Source organism: Columba livia, chromosome 8 (assembly GCF_036013475.1).
Source record: "Columba livia isolate bColLiv1 breed racing homer chromosome 8, bColLiv1.pat.W.v2, whole genome shotgun sequence".
Classification (NCBI taxonomy): Eukaryota; Metazoa; Chordata; class Aves; order Columbiformes; family Columbidae; genus Columba; species Columba livia.
In genome coordinates, this window is record NC_088609.1 from 21,680,663 (window position 1) to 21,699,559 (window position 18,897).

The 18,897-nt window shown below is 39.4% G+C and overlaps 1 protein-coding gene across 2 annotated transcripts in view; it reads left to right on the forward strand.

Annotated features, from left to right (window-relative positions):
* Positions 1 to 1,638: 1,638 nt before the first annotated feature.
* Positions 1,639 to 18,897, forward strand: part of OLFM3 (olfactomedin 3) — a 59,918-nt gene continuing 42,659 nt past the window's right edge. Inside the window, exon 1 of one of the 2 annotated variants that reach the window (XM_065072491.1) lies at positions 1,639 to 1,947. In XM_065072491.1, coding sequence (XP_064928563.1) covers positions 1,879 to 1,947 — 69 coding nt within the window. In that variant the 5' untranslated portion in view covers positions 1,639 to 1,878. The remainder of the gene's footprint in view (positions 1,948 to 18,897) is intronic. The other variant, XM_065072489.1, reaches the window with a different exon arrangement.

An 18,897-nucleotide genomic window follows, 5' to 3' on the forward strand; every position in this document is an offset into this window, starting at 1 on the left:
CATGTCCTGTCCATACTCATACTAATAGACATGCAACCAAAAAACCCTTCCAAGCTTAGGTTTTTGTTTTACTTTTTTAAGCTGAAGTTTTGCATATTTAAAGATATTTTTATCCTAGCTTCCTCTTTGTTAAGATCACATAGCACCTAAAAATCTACAACAGTGTTGGCTTTTCAGAGCTAGCTGCTGAAAAAGTGCACAACATAGACCCCAGAGAATCTAATCAAGACTAAAAAATTGCCAATTGTAAAGCTAATACATTTTTAACATGCAAAGCTGAAAAGCTCGTTTATAATAATATTAGTTATAATATTATAAACTATAAATTTTATAACATTAATATTATACTAATATTATAAATAAGGTTACCCTGACCATAGATTGTGAGCTTGAGTCTTATAAGGGAAAAAAACTGCAACTTCAACATACTTTGCCCATGCTAACAGGGTGGTACTAAGTGCGATTTACATTTGGGCCATACTCAGCTGCACTGAACACGCAACGCCGAGGAAGGCAAATCACCTTCCTACTGGTACTGCCTTATCTGTAGCTGTGGAATCATAGAGTGAAACACAGAATGTCCTGAAGGGACCCACAAGGATCATCGAGTCTAACTCCTGTCCCTGCATATGACAACCCCACAGTTCACACCATGTGTTTTAGGTGTTGTCCAGTCTCTTTTTGAACACTGTCAGGCTTGGAGCTGAGACACGTCCCTGGGGAGCCTGTTCCAGTGCTCCACCACCCGCTGGGTGAAGAACCTTTTCCTAATGTCCAACCTAAACCTCCCATATATCTCTGTGCAAAAGCGACCACGAGCTGCTGCATAGGCAGCAGAAGCCCACCAAGAGCCTTGGCTGGCAAACTGGTGGTATCTGACTACAACACGTTTGTTGAAGTAAAGGAAACTCCTGACTGCACACCACAATGTGCCTTTGGGAGAGCCCCCGAAGAATTCTTCAAGCAATGACTTCCACCAACCTTCACTTGCACAGGCCTTTGTGCCACAGCTCTGGCCAGATGCAAACAGACATGACAGTCCCTTGCTGGCTCACGGTCCAACCAGAAAGCAAAGTGGTGACTTTTCCCTCAGCTAAGCCCTGACTTAACTTTCTAGATGGTGGAGTGAAAGGGTGGGATTCCCCAGACAAAAATCCCTCTCCCTGCTGCGGCAGCCACACATCCCAACAGCCCGCCCTTGCCGCCTCCCAGTGCTCCTCTGCCAGGTGCTCCTTCCAGGAGAGGCGCACCTCCCCGGGGCGGCAGCGGGCAGAGCGGTGCCGGCTGCACGCTGCTCTGCGCGGAGGGGAGAGCCTGCGGCAGGCACCGCTGGGGTAATGAACCAAAGTCTGGCTGAGGGGTCCGCAGAGCCGCCCCGTCAGCCGGGATATGGCACTATAACCGCGCTGCTCCTCAGCCTGTGGCTGCTGGTACCCTTCAGCGTGCTCGGCTCGGCTAAGCCCGGCTCGGCTAAGCCCGGCTCAGCGCAGCCCCGGCCGCTCCCCGCTAACGCTCCGCGGCTCCCTCGCGGCGGCGGTGATGTCACATCCGCCGCCAGCCCCCGCGCCCGTCCAGCCGCGCTGCCGGCGCCGTCTCCCGGGCCCAAAGTTTGGCGGTGGGCTGGCCGGGGGCGGAGGGGAGGGGCGGGGGTGGGACGGGGCAGGGAGCCGCTCCGGCAGCACGGGCAGCGCCGGGCTCGCTCGCCCTCCCCGCGCCGAGGCTGCCCGCGGAATGAGCGTCCCCCGGGCGGCTGCCGCTGCCGCCTCCACTCGGGCTTCGGCGGGCGGGCAGAGAGTGCGGCTGCCGGCGCGGTCGCTGCAGCGGGAGCGGAGTGAATGACCGAGAGGAGCGGCGCGGAGAGGCAGCCCCGGAGTCAGGATGCGGGCGCCCGCCAACATCCTCAACCTCCTACTGCTGTCCTTGCTGGCCGGCCTCGATCCGTCCCAGGTAGGAGCCGGCCGGGCGCCCCCGCGGACGGCAGGTGCGGCCGCCCCGCGGCTGCGGAGCAGGGCGGGCGGTGCCGGCCCGCGCACGGCTTATGCGGTAGCGGGCGGCGCGGCTGGATCGCTCCGGGGAGAGGCGGGTGCGCGTCCTTGGTTGTGTGATCGGCCAGGAGGGAGAGTTCGTCGCGAAAACGGCTGTTCCCGGGATTACGGGCTTCCCGGTGCGAGGCGGGGAAGCGCGGGTGCAGGCGGCCGGAGGGGCGATGGGTGCGGGCCCGCGGCACTGGCACGCAGCGCATCCGTGTCCCCGCACCTCCAGTCCCCCCACGACCCCCGGCAGCACGCCACGCACAAGTTCTGCACAAGAGGCGGCGGCGGAAGCGCGGGGCCGACCGAATCGGGACCGGGAGCTGTCCAGCGCAGGCGGACAGAGGCACCAGCAGCGCCCGGGGACTGCACCGTGCTCGGCAGGGGCCGGGAGCCACAGGCTCCCTCTGGAGATAAATTCGCTTAAAGGGGAACCGGAGGCATCACGTGAAGATAGTGATTTTAGTACTACAGCCACGCTCGCGGCTGCTGCAGAGTTTTGTTATTTTCAAATGTGTTCCGGTTGCCAAAACATCACAGCTGATACTGAACTAATGATAAAAGTAAACAGTATGTCTTAGCCCTGCTACCTGGCTTGTGACAGGAATTTTAGATTAAATAATTTTTAAAAATCAGAATTGCACTATACCACTTAAGAGGAATGATGACAAAACCCCCTAGGCCTGCAGATGTCTGTACTGCTGCATCTCATAGACATAGAACTTGTCTCACCTGTCTTTTTGTGACATGCAACCTTCTAACTGTGAGCATTTTTTAAAAGTAATGAGAGAGAAAACATTCTTACAGTATTGCAGTCCATTACCAGCAGTAGTTCATACCATATTGCCACAATTTACATTGTGTGCTGGTGAATGTCATTTTAATGATGCTGTTTAGGTACCAAACAACCGTATGAAACAACAGTTCAACTCTTGGGCAGATTTTTTCCTTTAAAATAAAGGAATTAATCACATACATTTATCATATAAAAATATGTTCTGAATTCACAACAATATGAAAGGGATGTTCCTCTTTAAAAATATAAAGATAGAACTTTAAAAGGAAATCTGATTTATGGCTGCAGTATTCTGACCGCTTTTTAATCAGTAAGATACAGTGACAAAAAGGCAGGAGGTGGTACGGTATTAATAACATTACCTAAACAATTAATTATATCAATATTATTAAATATGAGCTATTTGAAAGTACCAGCTAGTGCTATGTCTGTAAGGAGACTCATCAAGCAACACACAGTTTCCACATCTGTGTGAATAACAGCACATGCTCATGTTATAATTACAGGTTTTCACACACTCATTTTTCTTCATTTTTGTATCTTCTTTTACACTTAACTAAATCTATTAAAGTTAAGAGACTTAAAGGGACTGTGTGAAAGCAGGAAAAGCAAAATGTGTGTCACTGTCTATCCAAAGAGAAGTAAAACCACTAATGAAGCAAACAAGCTTCAGCTGACAGAATTATTCCTTTAATTCAGGTATCAGAGATAGGCCCCAAAATAACAGCAGGAAGAAATTTTCCATCTTACTTGTCTGTCACCATCCAGCACTACAAAGCAGGATGACCCACTGGAATGAAATGGCATAAATTAACTTTTGAAACTTTGCTTCTAGCCCTTTTTGCTGTGGCATATTGTGCAGAGGGCATAAAAATGGCCTTTTATTCATCAGTCTGTGTGACATTTTCTGGGATGTTAAAATGTTCATTGCAGGCTCTTTCGACTTCGTGAATGGGTCACGAGCCAGAAAGCTCAGAAGTCCTTAAAATTATATAAAAATAAGAGCCTTTAATCAAAATCTGGTGTTTACCAGAGCTATCAATAAATTGGATTTTCGGAAATGAAAACACGAGATCAAATGGTTACTCAGATCCTTGGTTAAGATGCACATTAAGCACATAGAAGATGCCACATGACAGGTAATAATTTAGTTTTGTTGAATATGAACAACAGATCTCATATTTCTGTGAAAAATTGTATATATAAACTGTTTATAATTTCTTTTAGAAAACAAGTACAAGTTGTGATTGAAATCTCACTTCAGAAATCAAAGTAGTGGCTCAGTTATTTATCTTGCTTTATGCTAGATTGGAATAGAATAATAATTTCTGACTTGCAGGTTGGAAATCAAATATATCATATGAAATTAACCGTAGGAAACAAGAGGATGTTAAGTTCATTCTTTTCCAAAAAGAATTGTGCAATATGGTCACGGCTAGACAGACAACTTTTTACGTGCCCTTGACACTCACAAACTATTCAGCTTATGAAAATGAACCACCATCAGACATTTCAAAGTATACGTAATACATTCCTGTTCATGTCCTACATAATTAATAATCAAATTATAACTTCTTATACTGATTGACTACTTTGAAATAATGCCTGGGAAAAAAAAAAGGCGCTTTGATTTAGTACCAGGCCATCACAGACTCAAGACTGCTGTCCACAGCCACTTGTATTATGATGGGGCTTTTATTCCAAACTTACTAAGTTATTTACTGATCGTAAAGTGTTTAAGTATCGCCATCTTATGGTAAAATATGTAACAAATATATATTGTTTACTCTTAAATGTCTGGGACCATAAGATTTTATTTCAACTACAGTAATTTATTGCCCATGATTTTTTTTTTTCTAAACATGAAATAGAATATTGACCAGCTCTAGAAATTCTTCTTTAATAAATGGAAGACAGCTCTCTACTGCTTAATTTTAAACACTCTTAGAGCTAATTACAGAATATCAATTTTAAGAGACTAAATAAATGTTATATCTGTTAATTTGATTCTAATTGTTCTCTGTATTTACATAGAAAAATACAATAAATATAATTATTAATGACAATATATTTCAGTAAAGCTTTATTTCCAGCAGGGTGGGTAGATATTCAGCAGAAAGCCAGATATAGGGAAAGGACTTGGAATATAAAAATTTCCTTTCTCCTATACTTAAGTGCAGTATCTTGAAAGAAGGGGCTATTATATATTACAAAATTTCTAAGAGTTACTGCTAGATGGCATCTCTGTGCTGCTTTTCTACAAGCCTAGAGTTTTCTGTAATGACCTTCATAGTATGTAAAGTGGACTTCCTTTATGGGGGTTGCTTTTGCTGGGCACCATTTGATAAACACAGTAGCATAGCCAAGTAGAGCATTTTAGAGTGTTGTAATGCTGCTCCACATAGAAATCAAGCTCAGCAGGTTTCAAAGTTCAGATGGCATTTTTTAAGTTTAATTTTGAAAACTTAAATAGATGTGAAATATATGTTCATTTTTCAATGCAGCTAATGCACTTCATGCCTTTAAATTTTAGAATGGCTGTATGGGTTTCAATTATTTGAATTTCACAAAAAATATGTTTCAGAAGAAGACTGGCAAGTACAACCCCAAACAGAAGCTAAGTATAGTATCATTAAGAACAGTTACAGAAAGCAACTGTTACCTGTATTAATTGCTTGGCATAATAGGATGCTTGGGAATATTAACATTAAAAAAAATAAAAGCAAATTTAAAACCAATCATCTATTTTTGAATGCTTAATTAAACTTTGCATTTTGATCTTTGGAATGGCTGTGTTTCTAGATTCCAAAAATCTATGATTTTCACAGAGTCAGACTACACAACTATAGCCACCAAAATCTTCCTTTTCACAGATTTCAAGAACTTGTCAGTAGGAAGAGTGTTGTACTGTAATGCTGCTTTGCAATACAAAGTCATTCATCCCTCTTGTGAGGTTTTATAACAAGAATACTATGTATAAGAGTTACCACAATACACTATTTTTGTTGGAAACATGACTCATGGTACTACAAAACACTGCAAAATTAAACGGAAATTTCATTAGCTACCTGGAAATTTATTTACCCTGTTTCCTACAGTATTAGTCAATATGAAAACCATATATAATTATTTAGCCTGCATGATTTAAGAATGCTCTAAATCACTAATTGCTGAACATGGCCAACTCTCGGTTGGTGTCTGCTCTCCCATTTCTGAGCAACACGATTCAGTAGCCACCAAAGAAGATGCTATTGCCATCAGTATATCCTGGGCCCTCTCCTAGGTGTCATTCCAGTTACTCTAATAACTTCAGTCAATGGGTAAAGACCAGAGACCGTTGATAACACTACTGGTTCTTCCTGCAGTGGTCAATACAACGCGCCTTCTAACCTTTCAGTCCCGGGGAAAAAGAAAAAAAAAAAAAGCTTCATCTATTTGCTATTCATGCCCACTCAATGACACACATCAACCATGTGTTGAGTAAAATCACATAACAATATTCACTGCATCATTTTAAGTAACATATACAAATGATACTGGAAGAGACTATGCAAAAACATGCATGAGTGACACCTGCACGACTGCTAACTCTGCTGGTGCTATCAGACACCACATGGTCTTTAACAGCTTTCTAAGACGGTTGATGCTGGTGAAGAGACCTTTTTTTCTTCCAGCTAAAACCAGATTCCTCTGTTGTTTACAATTAATATGATTACTGCTTCTTTGAAAGCACTCACACACTGGTTATATATATATATATATATATATACACAGACGTGCATACAAATACTAAGTAATTATTTTCTCACAGGAAACAATTATTTTTTCATCATATGCATATCGCCTTCAGGTAACCAGGCTTCCACCTTTCTTCTATTATTTGGTCAAGTCATAAGCCAATAAAGGAAGAAGAATTCACAAAATACATAAAGAAGAAAAAGCTAAAGCTGAGGAGGTGACTGTCAGGAACAGGAAATGCAGCGTAACAGCTATTAAAACAACATCCAGCTCTAGCTCTGAAAATGGTGTTTCCAGCTGGCTACAGATTTAACACATTTAGAAATTTCAAGTTAAAATCCATGAAGTTCATAAGGGGCCCATTAAGAAATGAACAGGGAGTCCTTGGAGAGTCTCCCGTCTATTCGGGCACTGAAATCCCTTTTTCGATACTGTACAATGACAAAAATGCTTCAGAGCATCACATAAGCATTCTTACTGGATCCTCTGTGAAAACCAGGTAAAATTTAAAAGCCTTGTGTAAATTTTTGCAGCAGTATTCTGGGAGGAGTCCTGTCAAAGGCCACCTTTAACAAGAACAGCAATCCATCCTACTGCTTACCTTTCACAAGGCAGGAGATTTCTTGTTTGAGATAAAACCTGGAGAAAGTGAGAACTTTGTGTGCCTGGGTTTGATTGAATACAGAATTCTTTTCATGAGGGAGAATTCAGGAATAAGTGGAAAACTTCTCTTACCTACAGAAATGAACTGAAAATTTCAGAAATTCTTGTATTTAAGCCTAAGTAGCATAAAACCAGAAAACAACAATGCAGCTTAGAATTCCAGACCAGATCTATTATTCACATGTTTTTAAACCAAGATGTGTGGCACAAGCACGTGTTTCTATACATGTTAATCATTCCACCTAAGAACCCAGACAGTAGAATTCTTGGTCCTCCAAGCCAATAACAGAAATGCAGTAGCAGTACATATAATTCTTAAAAATACTTCGAATGGTCTACAGAAAAAACATTAAAGTGTTAAACATTTTTATGTATTTCAAGAATTCTGAAACAAGATCAAAGAGTTTAAATTGTACTTGTTTTACATAAGGATGCAGTGTGCACTACTTCCCACATGGTCAGCTAAAAAGTGTGCACTTGGTGCACCTGCAGAACAGTTCACCTCATGTGACCTCACTTTTCAAAACCACACACACAACCAGCTCCCGATCTCCAAATCTGTACCTCTTCAGTATTTTTACTCACTTTTTTTTTTTGATTCCTCAAGAAGAAATGATCTTCATGCACTCACAGGGAGATCTCTTAAGAACTCTCAAAGTATACAGTATCAATCTTCATGTACTTCATCCTGGCATTAATGATGTTTTTGTTGAGTTTGCTAAAAAAAAAAAAAAAAAAACAAAACAGGAGATTATTATCTTAATCATTCCTTTATTCAGTCAGCTTGGAAATTTCCATAACACTAGAAAAAAATATTTCGTTTTCTAGAGGACACAATTCCTCCTACTTCAGTACTAAGTTATCTTTATCACCAATTCAGAAAGTTGATTGTATTTGCCCTGGAACGCATTGAATATTAAGCAGAAAGGCCAGTGAATGCTATTCAACAAGAAAGAATATAAATGAAATAGAAGTGTAAAGGTAGCTGTTTTGTAGTGACAGCTGCACAGAGCTCTAATTTAGAAAGGGACAAAAAGTTGTAAGTGCAATGATTCTGATGATGGCACATTATTATCTAGCTAACTGAAGGACACCCATCCACCACTGATGGCCACTTGATACCCTTCACTGAAAGAAAGGAGTTACCTTCATTTCAAGATGCAGGAATCGAACCTGAGTAGTTCAGTTAAGGGAGCATTTGTCTCTGCTCATGAATTTAAGATTCATATTACAATGTTTGGCTGATGGTGAAGCTCAAGCAAAGACAATTCTGAGATTATTTCTTAATGTTGTGCACAGCACAATGTCAAGAAATGTATCTGAAAAAAAAGGAGACTGAACTTGGACACAAGCTCTTATGTCACAGCATTGCTTCCAAGATTCAGTGACACTTCACTGCAAGCACAGGCTGCAGCTTCACATTTTTTCATTAGTGACTCCAGTCTTCAAGGCAACTGAACTTCTAACAGCAGCATAATTTATCAGAACACTTGAAAGTATTTCAAAAACATTACTATTTTTGTTGTTACTGTTTTATTCCTGCCATTAAAGGTTTTGTTTGGAATTAGATAATTCTTTTTCTGCCTGAAAGAGACACCAGAATACAAAATAACAAGTCCGCTTATATGGGTCATCTTATCCCCATTTGTAAGACCTTCTCATTGGGTAGAGTAATGAAAGATTTTTTAATAAATAGGAAAATAACTTACATATCAGCCAAAGCAAGTTAGTACCATTTGTCTAGCTAGCTCTATGCTGACTAAAACTAAGTGATCTCTAGTCTTCATCTTTACTGGCCAGCTTCTACAAATAGTTTCCTAATAACTGCCTCTTCTGACAATACAACTGATTCATATTAATGAACTAAATATGTGGCAAAATGTGCGTGCTTAGGGAAGCAAACTCAATGCAAAATGTTAGTGATACAAGCAGTTAACATTTAAGGAGGTAACTGTGTTTACGGTAGTATCACACATAATATATACTTTTTTTAATATGCTGTTCTATGCCCCCTTCCACTTCATGACAGAGGTTTGCTCATCAGAAAAGCAAAAGAAACAACCAAGCAGATTTTTTATAAGTTAGTAAACAATCATAAATTGGAGCTTGAGTTGTAGCCAAAGCAGGTTAAATAGGAAATACCAGGCCTGTGGATATAGGATTTTGTAAGCTCTTACCCAGCTGCTTCTATATCTGTCTTTTCACAAGAAAGAAAAACGTACTCTGTAATTATTCACAAAATATGCTCTCCTATTTATTTAAAACCTTTTTCCTCAAGAGAAATTGAAGTAATTTTAATATTCTGACCACTTCTGAGCCTTTCTCAGACTTCTAAATCACTTAACTAAAGCAGCCCCAGATAACACAAATTTAATTATTTCATCCTGCATTCCCCTCAAGCCCAGTCACCTGCCTGCTGCACTGCCTTCTAACCAAATCAATTGTTGGAACTGCGAATGCAAATTTAATATTTCTATTTATTTATCAGTCAGCATAACAGCAGCTTCTGAAAGCAGGTAGCCCTCTTCACTCCTGTGGTTTTGGGAAATAGTATTCACATCCTCCTGAAGCTGTAAAGTTATTTATAAGGGGGGAACCAGAACAATTGGAAAAGACTCATTCAGGTCAGAGAACTGCAGTTTCATAAACTCTCTTATTAAGAGCCAATCACAACACTGTGAGTAATATTATTCTTAAATTATTGGTGCATGTTATTAAAAAAACTAAAGTTTTATACAGATTTTCATGGACCTCCTTTTTTAGAATCACTCCTTTAGAAAAATACTTCAAAATGTGTTTCAGTGTATCTCTTTCAAGGAGATAATTAAGAACTTAAATAATTTTCCATATATTACATTGTAGATGTTATTTGAGTTTGGACTTCAGTTTTAAAATTGGATTTACAGAAATATGAACTTCCGTATGTTCAGAATACATTAATACCTCCATGACAGCAAATATTATTGATCTGAGATGTCATAAACACAAACCTGTCACATACTTGCTTACTCATATTAAATGGTGGTGTTCAGTCTCAGATCATATTGCATAATCTCTTACATGTTATTCTAACAAATCTGCCTTCTTATCATAAGATTCTGTGCATTTTAAATCTATGGTATTGAGAATTTTCCAAGAAAACGCATAGAAAACAGTGTAGTAACACTGAGCTACTGTACTAAGTAACAAACAGCACATAGAAGAGAGGATGGTATGAAAAAAAAAACAGATACAGCTGCAGATATACACGTTCTCTGTTCTCAAAGCAAGCGTGTGACAGGTTTGGGTGTATAATGAGATCTCAGATCAATATTATTTGCTGTCATCACAGGTGTTGCTGGGCTCTTGCATAAAGAATAGAGTTGCACATCAGGCAGAGCAGCAAATGAGCATGTTACAACAAATATGCTTTTTCTGACACATAAAGTAGGGAACTTTGAATATTTAGTAATTCATATCTGCAGAAATCAACTACTGATTATGTCTGGTGTCTTACTACAAAAAAATTCAGATAAGCTCAGACATCACAAAAGTCTACAACCATATTAAATAAGAAAACCCACAGGTATGTAATATTCAAATTATTGCATCAATAAAATAATTGTAGACATTAATGACAAAGTGCTAGTTAATGAAATCAAATTGCTAAATTCTTAAGCTTTCTTGAAGAACTGTGACTTCTTATTCATAATATGCCCTGCACATATTTTACTCAGAATGACAATGAATTGGAAGCTCTTGGGAAATAACTTACTCAGAGAAAAGGTTTCTGCAAAGCAAATTTAAGCCTGAAAGTTACTTCTGTTGCCTCAACTTAGCCAAGGAATTATTTTAAAATCTATGTTTAAAAGAACGTCCAAAATGGTGGTTGTTTTCTTCACCGTCAAATTACATTTCCTGTGAGGTCAGCATCATTCAACTGATTATTTTCTTTTAAGTTAGTCTAATACACTCAGTGATTTACTTTTTAAATCGGTAGCTATTTTTCAGATATACAAAAAGCCTTGTTCGAGGTGTCAGTTATAATGTTATATTCACTTTATTCAGCCTGGACATAACTTCTGTTCTGATAACTGATTCAACTTGAACAGCAGTTACTTAACATACTTTCAGGAATTAATTTACTAAGAGGAGTAAAGGGCCGTGCAGACTTCCCCCACTATTGGTCTCAGTGCATTCCCAGGATCTGTTGTATGTCCCTGGCTCCACAGCCAGGACGTCTTCATGGCTACAGTACAGTAAAATCTGCCAAAATCAGAACCTTAAATAACTCTTTCAAAGGTTACTCCTCCTGGTAATTATTTTAAGACACGCATATATATATATAAATTAAATTAAAAACAAAACAAAACCACCACACACAAAAAACCACCACCACCATTGAAATATAGTGTAATTAAAACATAATACTTGGTAGTTGCTCTTTTACAGCAAATGAATCCTTAAATAGCTGACAAAAATCTTGCCAAGGATTCCTTAATAGTCTGAAGCTGGTTTATACAAAACAGGCTATGAAACTTTATAACCTTTGTTGGTCTTCAGGTCCCCACCTCCAGCATTTCATAGCTCCTCTGAACAGCAGCTCTGACCTTCAGCTACTTCCCCAAATTTGGTATCATTCTGCTCCAGTATCCTGAAGATGTCAAGCAGTGCGAGCCCCTCAGCAACACCCCTCACCAGCAGCTGCAGGTCAGACTTCAAGCCACTGCTCTTTACCAGCCCAAACATTTTTCTGCCTGCCTTGTAATCCACCCCAGTGTGCCCACAGCAGGGATGCTGCAGGGTACCCTGCCAAAAGGCTCAGGATGTGACATCCCCTGCGTGTGGCTCAGGTAATCTGAGACAATTAGTGATGTGTTTCTGTTCCTAGTTTTCAATCAGGCTCTGTTGTGTATGGTTAAAGTCCATTCCTAGAGGAAAAATAGTTTTATCCAGTGTATAGAAAGAGTAATTGTGAGCTCATATAATTGCCTTTTGGCATTTGCTTTCATGAAGTCCTAAAAAAATTTTCAGTAAATACTGAACTCTTCATAAACTCTATGACAAAAAGAAACGCTGGCATTTTTATACGATGATTCACATCCAAGTCATTGTCTATACAACTTCCCAGTGCAATGTTATCATGAATAATAGTTTTCAATTGAGTGATTGTGATAACATGATCTTTGTTTTTCTTCTTTTTTATTGGAAGAGGACATACTGATTTTTCCAGCATCACAACTCTTATTCTAAAGCCATTAAGACTGAATTTGTATTTCTCAATTTTTTCAGCAGCAAACTAAGGGCCACAAGTATAGACTTGAGTGAAGTTCTTGGATTGGTTGATTCTGAATGACTGGAAAATTATTTTGTTAGTGAGATACTGAGATATCTCCTGGGCAATTTTTTTTCCTATGTGAGATGCAGAAATGTTGTACAGTATACTGCGATCCATTTTCTTTGCCACTTTATCCACAACAACTCTTAGTTTATTAACAGCCATGACTTTTAGTTAAACTGAATTCTACCTAATGACAGTGGGTTTTTATTCACTTTTATATTTGAGAAATAATTATCTATTGGTATAAATCTCTCCATTTTAGACCCAGGATATAATATCCTTGCCCACTTGCACTACAACTACGGGTACTTCTCAGTCTGTTCCTTTTTTAAGTAAATTTATTCTGGTACTTATTCTCCCAGTGGTCTAATAGATTTTTCAGCAACTGTTCTGTCCTCACAGTTTATTCTGCTTACTCCTTTTTGAAGTATTCTGAGAGAAACTCAGAGTTTTTGAGATGCACAGTACATCACATAGGGAGAATCTGTCATATCTTTGTCCTAAATGTATCTCTGGTCAACATGGAGGACACCTGGTTCATGGGTAGGTTTGTTCTCTGACTTGCAGCACTATTCACTCCTTTTTGCATGTATCCTAAAACCAGCTCAAGATACAAAGATGGGCACTGACCTGTTTCCCATCCTGTCACTGCGTACTTCACAATTATCAAAATATCAAAAACACATGTGTTAACAATCTCCCATGAGAATCAGCTTTAGCCACAAGCAAGGAATACGGTCTGCATTTTTGTCTTTTCAAACCTCATGTTCCCCTCCAACTCTTGAACCTAAAGGCCAATCCTACTTCTGCCTCTGCCCGCCACCTAACAGGCAAGAATTTACTGACTCTCAGACACCTCCTCAGTCCCCAACACAAATTTTGCAAGTGCTCTTGCTTTTCTTTCTCTTTGTGATTAATATGCTTATATGAAAATGATACAGACATTACTGTTTAACAAGCTCAACAGTACATGTGTTAGTAACACATGCAATTAAATTAGATACGCAAAAATACAGCGGTAAGGCACACGAGAAGCTATATTCCACACTCTGTCACCAAAAATTAGTTTCCAGCCCTACCGAAGTCCCTCCTGGCCCAGGAAAGTATACTGAAACCAGAAGCAAAGATGACAAGAAGTTCCTCTAAGCTAGGAAGATCTATAAATAGTGAGATATCTTTACCCCTCTACTGAATTTGTACATAAAACTTCTCGAGTTAGGTATGCCCCACATATTTCTACATTCTGTCATATTACAAGTTCACTTACAACATGGAAAAATCTGTCAGTTGTGGCTGTCACAAGGTTAAATAGGTGATTCGCATTCTAATCCTTTTTAATAAAGTTTATAAAGATAATTTACTGACCTTCTGCTATACTGGTCCTGCAGACACTGCTAAAATAAATACTTGTGTATTAGCAGATGGTATAGCAATACATTCTGCCTTGTTCATTCCACACCTCCTGCTGTGATCAGCAATCTATACAGCACAATTCAAGGAGTTCAGATTTCAGTGCTGTAGTTGGCTGATCTTTCTTTGCCCTCCAGACATACTTTCTCGTAAACCCACACCCATATTGTGTTAAAGCTCAAGTCAGTGAACGTGAATATCTTCAGGGCAGTGATACAGTAAAATCAGTGTGTCCACAGTTCCACCCATTGGCCGTACATTGACATATAGGACCCCAGTGGCTTTAAATGGTTGCTCTTGTCCTTATCTAGACTGATTTTCTGAGATCTCCAGAGTTTCTTTAAATTTAAACAGCTTCTAGATATTTCTTGGCACCACAGCCGGAACATTTATTCAGGTGTCTCTCACAAAGTAACTTGATATGTAAGTCATTTTGGTTAGTGCTGGTCCAATGCGTTTGAATCAGAAGTACTAGAACTTGCAAAATACAAAGACCGCCTACTACATCATTTTTATCATAAACCCTTCAAAGTTACATAAAATCTATTTTTAAAGCAAATTGCAGCATCCAGAAAAAAATTAAAACTAGATATACAGTAGTTTATGCTTCCCGTGATTGTTTTCCCAGATCTAACTTTTGCTGAAGTGTTACAGACTTATTATCATGATCCGAGACAGAAAATACAGTTGTTTTGGAGAGACAAGAGGCTTTTTATGGAGAAATGCTCATGAAAGAATAACATCACAAATTCTGTTTAGAAAAGCTAACTATGGAGCCTATGGATTGTGGCTCTTTGTGAGACTTTGATTTATTATCAAAAAAGCAATGGCATGAATGCTGACCCTTTCTTTGGTAATGGCTAAATGTTTACTTAAGGAAAATAAGATCTCTATCTCATTTTACATTATGCACTCTATGCCACCAATCTTTTTTCATAATCTCTCATTTCCAAAGACAAGTTATCTTTATTATTTCTAATATTTATTTCCTGCTCATTTATGAAATATGTTTAATTCAGTATATCTATTTTTATTGATTTAAAGAGACAGCTTCTATTTTAAATATTCATTTCTTAGAAAATTATTTCTATTGAGGAATGTGAAGTATTAAGGACTAAGGGCAGAGGAAGTAGCTGGTTTCTTTTGGTTTTATAACCTTTCTATAAATTAAACCTTGAGCATTTGCATTAGTCCTTTCAGTAAGAAGTCCATTTTGGGAAACACACACTTCCGAAGTGCAGCATCCTCCTTTGTGTCCACTGTGTTTGCTTTGGTGTAAAACACTGCTGGACAATAAATGATGTTCAGACAGCAATGTTCTGTCCTTTGTTTCAAGCAGTAAAATACAACTTCAACCTGGGGACATACAAACTTCTTCTGCTCCTCTTTGTCAATTAAAAAGAGGATGCATTTGAAGAAAATTTTTAATGGAAATATTGACTGAATCAGTGATCTCAGAATGTCCCATTTATTGAGACCATGGTGGTTATCTTTTTGAAATATGAAGCATTCCCTTCTCTAAGGTGGTCTTTCTCAACCCAAGGACACAACCATGAAAAACTATTGGCTGAAACACACAATCATCATTAACAAGTATTTCATGAAGCGATAACTTTGCTTTTGTGAGTGCTACCAGGGACTAGACTGTGGAATTTTGGAGTGGGCAGAGAAGTACAGTTCCTCTTCCCTAAACACCTGTATCTTACACTGCAGTCAGCGGTTGCTTTCCCCCCAGTCCTCCTCCCATGCTGAGCTTCCAGCTCCAGAAAGCAGCACAGGAGGAAAGACACAAACACTACTCGTCTGCTCTTCCAGCTCTGCCAGCATTGTCTGTGTGTGGAGGGATGCACAGGCAGATCTGTTCCTCCACTTGTCAGACTAGACAATGACATTACCCCTGATGGACAGGGTGCACAAGGAGAGGGGAGGCATGCGTTGGCTTAATTTGTGTTTCCCCTGGCCTGAAGGAGAAGTGAAGAGACGCTCTTCTTCCTTTGGAGATCTGAACACTCTCTGAAGACAGAATGACAACGGCTTCTCTGATAAGGCCAATGTACAAGAAATCACCAGACGATAATGAGAGCCTTGAATTTTAGATTTTTTTTTTTGAGAAAATGAAAGAAAAGGGATTTTGATACAATACTGACAGTAGCTGTAGAATTCAAATTTGCCCAGCTCTAGATTTGTCAAGTGAGAAAGCTACACTAATGGCTATGGTTCACTGCTGTTGTTCATAGAGAAGAAAAATTTACCCAGATGCTACTGGTATTCATATTGCATTCATTATTCTCTGTCAGGCATAGAATAAATTGCTCTTGTCTATAGTTCTCTCCTATTTTGAAACGCCACAGAAATTAAATAAGGTTAAGGTTGGTCATTGAGTCCATCTCTGTACAAAGGACATGACCAATTCAGGTTTTCTCAAACAGTTCCACAGATCACTTTCTAAATGGATGGTAACAGTGATGGTAGTTACTGAACAAAAATCCTGATAAGCCCATATCACCTATTTCTGTTAAACAGAAACAAGGTTGCAATTTTTTCTCCTTTAGAATTTTTCTGAAACAAGATATTGTCTCATGCCTGCTTTCCCCTTCTCATTAGTATTCTTGGACATATACTGTTTGTATTTTGTGATTTTCCTGTTTTAATAGCCTTACCTCCAGAAAGAAATCTTTTAGCATTTTTTTTCATGTTAAAATATTACTCTTCTCTCATGCATTGGCATGAATTTCTATTGCAGTTCTAAAGATTGGCTATAGCATGTCATCATTAGTTTCCCAAACGTTCGCAATTTTTAAGTAAACTAGTAAATACGATAACTTTCTTTTCTAATATTTTTGCTTCCTCTGTGGAAAATGTGCTATTGTTAGCTAATTTCTTACCGAAGGCCTTAGGCTTCTCCTTTCTTCTCCCTCCAAAATGCTAATTATTCTGTACTTGCACACTCCTTGTTTGGGATCTTGGAATGCTTTCTCACATGTTCCTCTCAGAGCCCCTGAACTGCTGGGCATTTGCTTTTGCTGTGTTCAGTTGTCTCTATAGGATGGTTTCTTTTTCCAGGGACCTTTTTGAAATTTTTCAGTTTTGAGAGATTCTTTAGAACTGGTGTCAAACTCATTTTTACAGGGGGGCACATCGGCCTCGTGGTTGCCTTCAAAGGGCCAAAGTAATTTTAGGACTGTAGAGATGTAACTACTCCTACATTTGTAGAGTTTTGCTAAGTTTTGACAGATTCCTCCAGTCTCCTCTATATCACTTCATATGCTGAATTTTGTTATTTCTATTATTTTTTAATAATGATTGAAACCAAATTATCTGTGCTACAAATCAGTACATTTCAAGCCAAATACACTGTTAACCTAAACATTCCAAGATTACAGGAATGCACATGATTATGGTTCATGCACCATATATATAGGATTTTACTTAAAAGTCCAAAACAGACAGATCTAGTAACTTGTTCACTGGACTGGAAAGACTTTCAACAATCCTTCCAAGGGCATATATCCAAATTCTGGAACAGTTACTCCAATTAATATCAGTTTAACTAAAATGCTTTATGACAGGCATTGGGAGAGAAGAAGGAAGAAAAACAACAAAAACCACCACACTACACTGCCTAAAGGTAGCTTTTTTATATATATTGGTTGTTTTGGAGAGGCCGTTATTTAACACGTCTGCTTCAACAAAGTGTTGACTGCAGCAAGGGGAACTAATGATCAGCTTACCTACCACCATCAATTTAAAAACACAAGCTTAAGAAATATCTTAAATAATACACTGTGTTATTTTAAGCTAAAAAGAAAAAAATTTATCCAGTCAATTGACATCTAGAGATCGGGCCTATTATTTTGGAGTCTCTGCTTTTTCTGCTGAACTATTCTTTGAAATCAAAGCATTTTAAAATCAGCATCATCCTTTTAAAGACATCTTTACACTAAACTGAGCGCATCCTCTCCATTCCCAGTCAATAAGGCTTTGCAATGTGCTCAGACCTACAATCACTGATGCTGGGTAAATTCTCGTCTAACAAAATGACACCGTTGATTCCACAGTATAGCGAGTGCTGTGGTGTCTATTCATTACCAGACTCTGCTTGATGATCAACTTCCTTGAAAAGTAACTGGCTGAAAGACCAAAGATAATACTGGAAGTAGTGGGAACTTCAGAATAAACCCATAATGCCTAACAGTGGGTAGCAGCTAAGCCATGGCTGACTTCTACAAGTGACCTGTAAATCCAATTCAGAGCTCCATTCTAGACCACCATGGCTGTTTCCCTGGAGGCATGCCAGAGGAAAACCTTCCAGCAAACCACCTACAGGCATGTTGCAGTATGGACATTCCCAGCACCACACAGATTAGGTGTGGCACAGAGGAAGCCATACAGGCTTAGGAACAACTGCAGAGATTAGATATAGATGATAGATATAGATGATAGATGATAGATAGAGATATAGATATATAGATATAGATATATAGATAGCTGGCTTGTACTCCTTTTTTTTTTTTTTTTGAGAGCCAAGCACATCATGAGTTTCACTGGGCCTTTCTTCTCCTTATATTTTTACACCACTGATTCTGAAGCGAAAACCGGCATGATGGGTGTAGTTTCTGGTACATTTCCCTTACAAAATCTGTTTTCTACAAGTGAAGCACCTCTTGGTGACAGAGTCTGTCTCTAGACTGAGCGGTAGATACATGCGAGGGTACATCTGGAGGCCTGACTTGTGCATTTTCCAGTGAGGGTCAGTGGGCACCAGGACTTCTTTGCAGGCCTCCTTCTTGGGCTTGTCTCTCACTGAAACCAAGGTATGGGGGAAGCTGGTTAGATGTCCATAATTAGACTTATGTGGGCTTACAGCCAAAGCCTGTACCCAGAGCTAATACCTTGCAAGCACTCTCAAGAGCACAAACGTAGAAAGTCAGAGTTGAGCA